The sequence below is a fragment of the Miniopterus schreibersii genome, assembly GCF_964146895.1.
Source record: "Miniopterus schreibersii genome assembly, chromosome: 22".
NCBI classification, from domain to species: Eukaryota; Metazoa; Chordata; class Mammalia; order Chiroptera; family Miniopteridae; genus Miniopterus; species Miniopterus schreibersii.
Genome location: NC_138124.1, coordinates 1,922,947 through 1,933,915, shown reverse-complemented (window position 1 = coordinate 1,933,915; position 10,969 = coordinate 1,922,947). Strand labels below are relative to the sequence as shown.

Genomic DNA, 10,969 nt, shown 5'->3' with positions numbered 1-10,969 from the left:
CACTGGCCTGCATGGGGGTGGGAGGTGATACATCCTAGGCATTAATTTGCTTAAGTGCAAATTTCTAAGATTTCTGGCTTAGAAAAAATTCTAACCTGGCTGATTCTAGAAAGAATAATAGGCAGAGTGGGCGGGTCTCAGAAACGGGGCCTCCAGGCTCAGCTGCCCAGGGCTCCGTGGGCCTTAGGCACCAAGAAAAAAAGTCAGAGTATAGTTGAGTCGAGTCAGTTAACAAGTACATGATCCTTCACAACCTGCACTGGCAGTGTTGTCCTGGGAAGGGACTTGACCCTGGTACCCTGTGTTCTGAACAGGGGGCTTCTGGGCAAGTGACAAGCACCAGGCGCTCACAGGAGTGCCCTCAGCATTTACCTTTGTCCGCTTGAAGGACCTCATAGAGCCATTCTGCACACAGGGCATGCTCTTCCCGATGTACGAGGGGTTGTGGAAGAGCGTGCGATCCTTCGCTGTGAACTGGAGCGACCAGTCCCAAACCGAGGGGAACTTTAAACCCTTTTCGTCACCCAGCTGGATATTTCTGCTTATAGCAAATTCCTGCAAAACAAAATTTTTGAACCTTTGTAAAAAGACGCCGAAGTGAAGATTTTCTCACATGAATTCCTGTTTTTGGATGGGCCATCCATCACAAGTGAAATTTTCAGAACTAGAGCAGCTCCTGCCCACAAGAGCGCATGTCTTCCTTCCAGAGAAGAGAAGCCCAAGGACACTCCACGCCCGGCATGAGTGAGCATATTTTCTTTCTGAAGACAGAAGGAAGCTGGGCCCTCTGGACCACGAGGATGTTATTATGAGAAGTCAGATTTCCCACGTGATACCACAGTCACCAAAGTTACTTTACAATTGCAGCATCTCACCTGTAAAGCCCACGAGCACACATTTATGCAACTACCTGTTGGGTGTAGAACTTGGTACGTGAATCAGCAAAACTGTCTTCAGATGGAGTTGCTGCCATCTACCTTGCACCTCTAAGAGCACAAGTCATCTATCCAGTGACTACAGGATGTGGGCCACAGCCCAGGAGCAGGGAAGAAGGAATCCGCTCCCCGTGGTCCTAGTATTTGGCAAAGACCACGAAGACCACGCCCTGAAGCTGGGCCCGTGCTCACAGGAGCGCACCTCCAGCCCCACTCTGGGCTCATGCAGCCTGGTGACTCAATCTTCCCAGCCCAGCAAAGCCAGACGACACAGTGCTGCAGTGACATTCAACCGCCTCGCTGCCAGTCTAGCACCACGCCCATGTTTCATCTCTGAAACTCCTCCACACAACTCTCACATAAACATAATCTTGCTTTGTACAACTTTTATCCTACTGACCCAGAAGTAAATGCCCTCACACAGGATCTCTTTGATTTCCCACTGGAGAGCCCAAATGTGAAAACATAAAACACAAAGCACAATTTTTAAGGTGGTTAAAATAATTTACATCTTTAAAGTGGTTTATTACAATAAACAATGTACATCAGAGAAAAATACATAAAATGCTCACTCACAAAAACGAAACAACTTTGCCCTGGCTGATGTGGCTCAGTTAGATGGGCCTCATCCTGTGCACAGAGAGGTCACCAGTTGATTCCCAGTCAGGGCACATGCTCCGGTTTCGGGCTTAATCCCCAGTAGGGGGTGTGCAGGAGGCAGCCGATTTCTCTCCCTCCCCCTTCCTCTAAAATCAATAAAAAACATACTAAAAAATTTTTTTTTGCCCGGCCGGGTGTAGCTCAGCGGTTGAGCGTCAACCTAGGATCCAGGCAATTGGGGTTCAATTCCCAGTCAGGGTACATGCCCCGGTTGCAGGCTCGATCCCCAGTCAGGGGCATGCAGGAGGCAGCCGATCAATGACTCCCTCATCACTGATGTGCCTCTCTCTCTCCCCCTCTCCTTTCCTCTCTCTGAAATCAATAAAGATGTATTTAAAAAACATTTTTTTTTAGTGAAACAAGTTCCTAGATTTTTATGTCTTTACATAATTCATTCAAAAAATTCATTATGGCTTGAAACGGTAGCTAAAATCATTTTAAATTATATATTTGAAATACACAGCTAACTGTCCTTTAATCTGATCTCAATAAAGTGGTAAAAAGAAAAAGTAGCCATGGCTACAGTGCCGCTTACTGTGCTCTGCTTCACACGCTGGTGCGGAGAGTTGAACAGAAAGGTGCCAAACAGGGAGATGTGGGTGCTGTCGCCCAGCACGGCTAAGTAGGTCTCGGAAAACTCAAAGGCGGCTGGGTACTGTTCTAGCAGCTGCCACGTGGCGTCCAGGAACAGCAAGAACAATGGAGACTGGCAAGTGCAAACCAGAAATGGAATTACTTAACGTGTCCTTCATTTTGCACATTTACTTCCAAATGTATCACTGATATTAAGGAAGAAATTACAAACAAAACACCTAAGCCAAAAGCACTTGGCCTCTAAGCTGAGCTAAGGATATGTGAACAGATTAAACACAGCTCATGTTCGACGTGATGAACATCACAGCCCTTATTTGCCTGAGAAGCGTGCACAGCTGAAGGTGAAGTACACAGATGGGCAGTTTGTCAGTGTATGAAAGGGAAACAGTGAAATGTGTGTTTAAGCCTGGCCTGGAAACAGTTCTTTAGAACATAAAAAAATACACCCAAAACCAAAAATCAACTTCTGTAAATAGCTTCTGGTTGACCCTGCAGGCTCAGCTTCCAGAAACTTCCCAGAATTTCAGAAAACAGCTGGCATCCTCAGCCTCTAGGTCACAGGCCATGTCCCCAAGTACAACAGCTGGTAACAGCTACTGTGACCTGCCCAGCACATCCTAAGAAGTCCTAGCGTTTTGAAAGTGAAGATTTCCTCAGAGTATACAGTTTGTTATACTAAAGATGAGACACCACAGTCCAACTGGGTTGCTCTCTGAAACAGCCCCAGCAACAAGAGCCTCGCAGGGCCGCTCACAGCTCCACTAGGCATCCAAGGCAGCCACTAACCAGCTACGACAAGAATGTCCCTCTATAGTTCCCTCTTCTTTTCTTTTTTCTTTACTGTGTCCCTGGGCAGCTGCATCACCCTTGACATGTCAAGGTAGTCACAGTGCCCTGGAATGTTTCTGTGGCAGACGGAAAAAGCACCCGCCTGGGACTGCAGCCGGGTGCAGAGTGAGCCTGCGATAAACCTCCCGTCTTAATACAGGTGCCCCCCTGTACGGAAATGTGATATTCCAAAATAATTTTTCAAAGTATCTAATGTGCTCGTTATCTGCTCTGCTGAAGAGTTAATGCATTTCTTCATGTAGTTTTCAACTTAGAGAAATCCAATAGGCAATTCTTTAGATTTTACCTATACAGTCACAATAGCCTTCATCAGCACAGCATCCATGTGGGCTCTAATCCAGTCGTCCATCCTGGACTGAACGCCACCACGTGCTAAGTGCAACGCTTAGAAAGGCCCGGTCCCTCGCCAGAGGAACAGCTCTCCACACTCACACTGGTGTCGGCACTGAGATTCCTTACCTCCTTCTCCGACCTCTTTAAGTGGTTGCATCTGTCCAGGAACTGATATCCCGACATCACCCACTCCTTCTGTATGAGACTCTGAAACCCAGGAATTGTCCTGAAATAGGGATCCAGCATCACTTGAACAAGAGACGCTACAACGCAGCTCAAGTCTCTTCCCTCCTCCTCTGTCGATAAAATGGAAAGAAAATGATGACCACACAGAACAACACTGAGAGGAAGGAAAGGGAAGGCAGACGAGTCAGTGTTCTGTGAGGAAATCAGCAACTCGAAAACAGCAGACCTTTGCATCAACTGAACTAGTGCCTAACGGAAGATGGCCTGTTATGTGTTTTCATTTTCCAGAGAGCAAAAGTGCATCCCTCACAGGTTTTACATGCCAATGGTTTGTGGTAGAAACCTTTCACAAGTCCAACCTGCCTCTGTTTTGTCAAGAACATTAAATATAATGTAATCTTTCTAGTGACAACTCCACATGGTGAATGAGAGGAATGGACTGTCTACCATCATCCAAAAAGGTGGCAAACATTTCCCTCCCATCTTTTATAGCTGGTGCCCTTTTCAACAAGGCCAGTCATACCCTGATATCACAGCCAGCCAAACAAATCAGAGGAAAACTACTGACCAATATTCCTTATGAATAGATGTAAAAGTCATCAACAACATAGGAAGAAACCAAATTACCTCAGGAGTGCGAGAATTTGTCCCAGGAATGCAAGGTTGGCATGTTAATAAGAAAGGACAAAACATTATCATCTCATTAGATGCACAGAAAGCATCTGTGTGATGAAAATCCAACGTTCATGCTGGATAAAAACTCTCCGTAAACTAGGAACAGAAGGGAATGTCAACCAGATAAAAGGAATCTACAAAAACCTACAACTAATACGATTCTTATTAGTGAAAGACTAACGCTTTCCCCCTAAGATCAGGAACAAGACCAGGGTGTTTGCCCTGGCTACTTCTATTCCACACTGTACTGGAAACTCTAGCTGGGGAAATTATATAAGAAACAAACAACAAAAAACATCCAAATCAAAAAGGAAAAACTCTAAGGACACCACAAAATAACCACTTGACCTAATACATGGGTTTAGTAAGGTCAGAGGCATTCTATACACAACAACCGGAGTACAGAGATTATAAACCAGAAAATAAAATTAAGAAAACAATTGTGTACACGGTAACATAAAAATAAAATAAGACACACAAGTGCAAAACTTGTACGCTAAAAACTGTAAAACATTGCTGACAAAATAAAAGAAAATCCGAACTGGAGAGGCATTCATTTCATGGATGGCATTCTCCTCCACTTACTCTATGGGTTCAACATATTCACATCAGAATCCCAGTAAAACGTGGTATTCACAAACAATGGAACACTATTCAGAAATAAAAGAACGAACTGTTGATACATGCTACATGAATGAACTTCAGAAACATACATGAAAGAAGCCAGAGGCAAAACACCACCCACTGGATGATTCCCTGCTTATGAAAAATCCAGAAAACACAAATCTAGAATCTAGAGGCTGCCCAGGGCTGGGACACAAAGAATCTTTTGGGGGTAAAAGGAAATTTCTAAAACTGTATATTTACTAAAAATTACTGATTTCTACATTCAGAATGGGTGGACTTTATAGTATGTAAATGACACCTCAATAAGCTTTAAAAAACACATCTGTAAGACAGTGTTAGTGAAGTGCGCGCCACTACATCACAACAAACGCCCAAGCAATGTGCTGAGTAGAGCTGTGCGGTGGGGGGAGAACACCCAAGAGCTGAGGGAGCAGAGATTACCCCCTGCTGGGCTCTGCATGCATCTGTGAATTAAATACATGGGCTGCATCAGTTAACAATTACAGAAAAAGTGCATTACTATTCTTTCTCCCCACCAAGGGCTTTAAATATCTTTATTAAAGTCATTTAATGTGAGAGTTGGTAAAAATACCTCTGCAAGCTTTGGCAGCATCGTATATTCATATCCTATGAAACGTGAATTTACTGTACTATCAGGCAATTCAAGGTTTATTAAACCTTATCTGTAAGCTTGGAGATCCTATTAGCTATTAAGTTATTTAATATAAAATTATGTTTTGCTTAACTGAAAGATTTTTATATTGCAATTATTGCTACTGAACATTAGACAAAATTCACATTATTGGCTATCCGATTTAGTCTATTCCTTGATACCGAACTGTTTCTTTAGAGGCACACTCTAGCATGAGCCAGAGGCATTTAAACTACAACTTGTATGAATGAGAAAGGTGGCAAGATTAGAGAGAAAGGATGCCTGGCCAAGATTAATACTTTGTATGAGTCCAATAAGGACTGTGACCTAGCTTCCCACAATGTAGGAAGATTAAATACCAGGCAGGAAACTGGCCTCCTTTCTGTTTTCCCATGTGCACTTTTCGTGCCACTGTTTTACTCTAACGATGTGTAAAATCTGGAGTGTGCTTGGTGGCAGTGGCGTAAATAAGAGATGGCTGAGATGAAAGCAACTGACTTGAACGTGGACAATAGTGCCCAAGCTGGCTGGTAAGCAGTGTTTCAGTAATGAATTACCTTGGAGGACTACAGAGACACGCTTGCTTTCTAGCATGTACACAAGTTCTGCTGAATGTTTCAGGAATGCCCTGAGAAAAGAAAAAATACTGTTAAAAATTCAATTTCTACTACAAAGATTTTTTTAAAGTACTTAAAATCAAGCAAATCTAATCTTCCACTATACACATTTGTATTCTCAATAACATTTATGAATTTCTCCAGTATTTATATGGTTCTTCAACAGAGAACAGTCTGGTTTTTTATATCAGGGAAATTCATTAACCTTTTATGAAAAGGAAGGAGCTGATTTACATAACATTCTTGAAATGGTGAAACTACAGAGATGGAGAAGAGATTAGCTGGTTGTCAGGGGACCGGGATGGGGTGGGGGTGGGGGTGGAACTCTAAATGGGCGGCAGGAGGGAGCCTTGTGGTGATGGAGTTGTATTTTGACTGTGGTGGTGGTTACAGGAACCTTCACGTATGATAAAACTGCACAGAACTACACACACGAGCATGTATAACTGGTGAAATGAATGAGGCCTGCAGCCTGTAACACTCAATTTCCTGGCTTCCAGACCACTGTCTAGTTATATAGATGCTGCCATGGGGGAAGCTGGGGAAGACTGCTGGCTCTCGGTACTATTTTTGCACCTACTATGAGTCTATAATTATTTCAAAATATAAAGTTAAAGAAAAGAAGGAAGGTGGTTGTACAAACCTTATATATTCTAGCCACCGAGTACTTTCCAGTGAAGATAACCATTTCTCTTCAGTTTCTTCAAAAGGCTCTGTAATAAATACATAATTATAGAGATACATAATTATATACACACATTCACGCACACACACATATATATACATACCTACATTTTCAGGCTTTTGAAGCTTACTTTTATATGATCAATATCAGAGTTAAGTGGTACATCAGTAATAATACGTACCAGTATTTCAATGAGACTCTACTTAAATATATCTATTTCTATATTTGTAAGGAACCTCACTTTTCCAGACATGCCTCATACAATGCTGTATCCCCCATTCACTATACATATATATGTAAAAAAAATAAAATTACCATTAACGCACAGCTGTTTAAGTTTTACAAAAGCCGCTTGTATTTCTTGGATATTGGGCAGGGTCTTATCCAAATCTGACTTGTAAACATCACTTCTCTGTGGATGACTTTTGGTTATTGCATTGCAAATCCTAATAAAAATGAAAACCTTTAGTCACTACTCATTCATTTATTGAACATACATTTCTTGAACACCTACTATGTGCCAAGACACTGTGCTACGAGTTGAGGATAGAGAGATGAACAACAGGCCAGGCCTCTGCCTTCCTGTGTTTACCTTCCTGGTGGTCGGGGGCAAGAGGGGAAGGGGGGAAATGAGAAACTAACAGGCTGTGGTGAATGCCATGGGTGGTGTAATCAGAGGAATACAGGCTAGTTCCAGTCCCAGTCAGAAAAAGCTCCTCCGTGTAGCGGATACTGAAGCCAAAGCCCAGATGACAGGGAGTCATGCACAGATCTGGGGGAAAGTGTTCTAGGGAGATGGAGAGCTGGTGCAAAGGGCCTGTAGAACACAGCTTAGCTGTTGGAGAATCCTAGAGAAGGCCAGTGGGGCTGAGGTGACATGTCTGAGGGAAAAAAGGATGGAGGTGAGGTTGGACAACAAAAGGAATCTGTTCTAATTACAAAAAATAGGATAGCCAAAAAACCAAAAGGAGTTAAAATAATTCTTAGCTTAACAAATTCAAGTTTTCCTCTTAAGAGCAGTATTCCTAAGTGAGCACTTACTCAATCAGGCAAGTCAGTGAAAACAAGGCCTCAATTATGACATAACAGACCATTTCTAATGTGATTAAAATAAAATTAAGATCCATGGACAATATGGACCTGTGCAAACTGCAGTGACCCTCCTCTCTGGAAAACTAAAGGGTCACCTGATAGTTACTCACTTCAGCAGTTATGGCACTGTGAAAACATCTAAGACCTGGCTCTACTGACAACACATTGATACACAATGTCTGAGACTCCCTGAGCCTGTTTTCTAAGATCTGTCCCTTTTTCTTCATTTAACAAGTATCGAATCCATAACATCATAGGTTATTTCCTGAGTGCTGAATATCCAATGGTGTGCAAAACAGACACAGCCCCTTCACTCCATGGAGCTTAGAGTCTAAGACAGACAGGCAGCAAACTGTAACACACGTACGCATTAAAAACCTAAATAAGTGTTATGTAGAAAACCTGGAGGACTATAGAGAACGCATAACTTGAGGTCTGGTCTAGTCTGGGAGGTACGGGAAGGCTTATCTCATGAAAGTGATGTTTGAACTGAGATCAAGAATAAGAGAGTCCCGAGTGGTGGGTGGAGTGCTTGTGGCATGAAGGAGGCAGAGTGGAAGGGAACAGCACGGGGAAAGGGTAGGAGGTGGAAAGGACCAGGGCAAGTCCAGGGTGGCTGGCATCCAGGAGGGACAGGGCACAGTATCAGATGAGATGGAAGAAGTGAGGGTGCCCTCCAACACATTGTGGAGGGTGAAGCCGGGTGTCCACATATGTGTCTTTAAGATTTCTGAAAAGTGAAGTGACAGAATTAGATGACGAGCTGGACATGGGGAAGGAAGCTGAAAGAGGAAGGCATCAGAATGACCCCTAGGGTTCTGAGGAGCGGGCTGAGAGAGGGCGTGGTGTCCACGTCCTGGAGTTTGGTTTTGGACATGATGAGTTTAAAGGGCCTTTGAGATGTCGACATGGAAGACGTCCAATTAGCCTGGAGATATAAATTTGATGGTCAGTAAAGCCACAAGCTGCGGGTGAGCCTCTTTAGAAGGAAATACGGAACGGGAAGAGGAAGTGGCCTTTGACAGACTCTACACAGCGGCATGTGGAGAGCAGAGCCCAAGCCCGCACAGGGCACTGAGAGCCAGGGAGGAGCTTGGGGAGAGGAGAGGAGCGCCCTGCGGAGGGCAGACTGGCCACGGCGACGCCCGCTGCTATGAGGGGCTAAGGAAGGTCTCGCACTTGAACCACATGGAGACGACCGGTGACTTTAGCAGACGCTGCCAAACTTGTGTGTGGCAGCTGATTAGAACCACATCTGAGGCGCTGTGACTCTAGACCTAAGACTAGATAACCATGAGAGAAGTCAGATTTCTCCTGCAGGGTCTCAATGGAAATCACTTCACTCTGAAAGTGCAGTAAAGGCAACGTTACAGCAAGACGTCAGCAACCCAGGATCCTCCAGTGTCTTATGAGCCAAAGACTGAAATTATATTTACTATCACTTAAATGTTAGTTAACTTGAATATATTCACATTGTTTCCAAGTGGTAATTCTTACATGGAAGGCGTGGTGCTAACAAGACTATCCGTCCCCCCATTAGTTTCCATTAGTCGGGAGTTTACTGTATTCATGACAACTAAAACTGTGTGAAGGAACAAAGACCCGTCTCAGTCACCTCTGGCTGATTTTCCTCTGCTGCAGCGCGTCTCTGATGAGGGCCATCCGCACGAGAGCACTGCCATTCGAGTGGCTCCAGCACCAGAGCTAGGACAGAAGAGAGCCTTTACGTAAGTGGGACAAACACGGACAGCAGTGCTCATGAAATCCAACAGGTATCACTTACTGGCATCCTTCTTCCAACAAAAGAGTGGGAGAAGATCTTTAGGTCCTGGTCTGCTAGGGAACTTGGCACTACGAAGTATTCTGGAAGGCTGGAGGGTAGAAAACAAATCACGCCGTGAGAGCCCTGTGCTTGAGGCAGGATCAGTGTGCCCTGCAGACCCCACACATTTATCCCCACTCACTGAACACCCCACTTAGCAGCCATACAGTGAACAACGTGGAGGACACTGATGATCCCAGACATCTAGATCTAAAGCATGTATAATGCGGCCTATTATCACAAAATTTGTATTTATAGCGGGAAAATCCAAAAGAGATTTGAAATGTTATCCAGAGTGACTACCAATCAAACATGAAAAACATACCCACCTTTGTTCTCCTGACAGGCCACAGGGAAAGAGCTAGCAGGCACGCAAGACAAAGCGAACCCACGATCCACCAAGAAGCTTTAGCTCCCTTATCATCTCCCTCCTTGGTCCTTCCCCATCCCCAAACACAGGCAGACTCTAGGATCCTGACTAGAAAGCAACTGCTAGTGGGCAGCTCAATGCACCTTAAGACACTCCTTTCTCTCTTTCCTCCACATAGCCGGGCAGACGGACAGGCAGGCCTAGCCAGGCCCAGCCAGGTGCCTCTCAGCACGCAACATACCAGAGCATGCTGGCCACCAAGTCTACAGTCAAAGACCCACGCTGTGGCTCCAACACCTCCCCAGAACTGTGCTCCTAGAAGTTCCTGCTGCTGACCAACAGCAATAAGAGGGTAGTATTCTGCTCTAAAACACTGTCTCTCTGCAAGAACTAATGAAGATTTTCATGATCTTAAAGCATCCCCCCAAATCCATGAGTAATAAACGACACAAACAAATTAAAAAAAACAATTTCCTGGTCACTTTTGGAGGATTCCAGGGAATTAGTTCATCATTCTAAAAACTGGTTAAGTAAAGGGAAAAAAAAAACCACAGCAGACCCTCGAGCAACAGTCTGAACTACAGGGGTCCACTTACGTATGGATTTTCCCCAATGAATACAGTTAACGTATTTTCTCTCCCTTACGATTCTCTTAATGTTTTCTTTTCTCTGGCTTACTTTACTGTAGGAACACAGAACATGACACATGTAACACACAGAATACACATTAACTGTTTATGTTATCAGTAAGGCTTCTGATCAAGCAGGCTATTTGCAGGTAAGTTTTTAGGGAGCAGAAGGTTATATGCAGATTTTCGACTGCGCAGGGGTTTAGTGTCCCTAACCCCCGTGTTGTTCAAGGTATTGCCTTT

General features: G+C 44.1%; 1 protein-coding gene across 2 annotated transcripts in view; it reads right to left on the bottom strand.

Annotated features, from left to right (window-relative positions):
* The window catches only part of MTMR10 (myotubularin related protein 10), a 36,549-nt gene that overhangs the window by 4,216 nt on the left and 21,364 nt on the right, over positions 1-10,969 (bottom strand). For both annotated transcript variants that reach the window (XR_013997937.1, XM_081124672.1), the window contains exons 8-15: positions 9,689-9,776; positions 9,521-9,609; positions 7,129-7,259; positions 6,772-6,841; positions 6,069-6,139; positions 3,498-3,667; positions 2,131-2,301; positions 373-555 (exon numbers count right to left, since the gene is read on the bottom strand). Coding sequence is in view for 1 of the 2 variants with exons in the window: in XM_081124672.1 (XP_080980798.1) it covers positions 373-555; positions 2,131-2,301; positions 3,498-3,667; positions 6,069-6,139; positions 6,772-6,841; positions 7,129-7,259; positions 9,521-9,609; positions 9,689-9,776 (973 nt within the window). In the remaining variant the exon portion in view is untranslated. The remainder of the gene's footprint in view (positions 1-372; positions 556-2,130; positions 2,302-3,497; positions 3,668-6,068; positions 6,140-6,771; positions 6,842-7,128; positions 7,260-9,520; positions 9,610-9,688; positions 9,777-10,969) is intronic.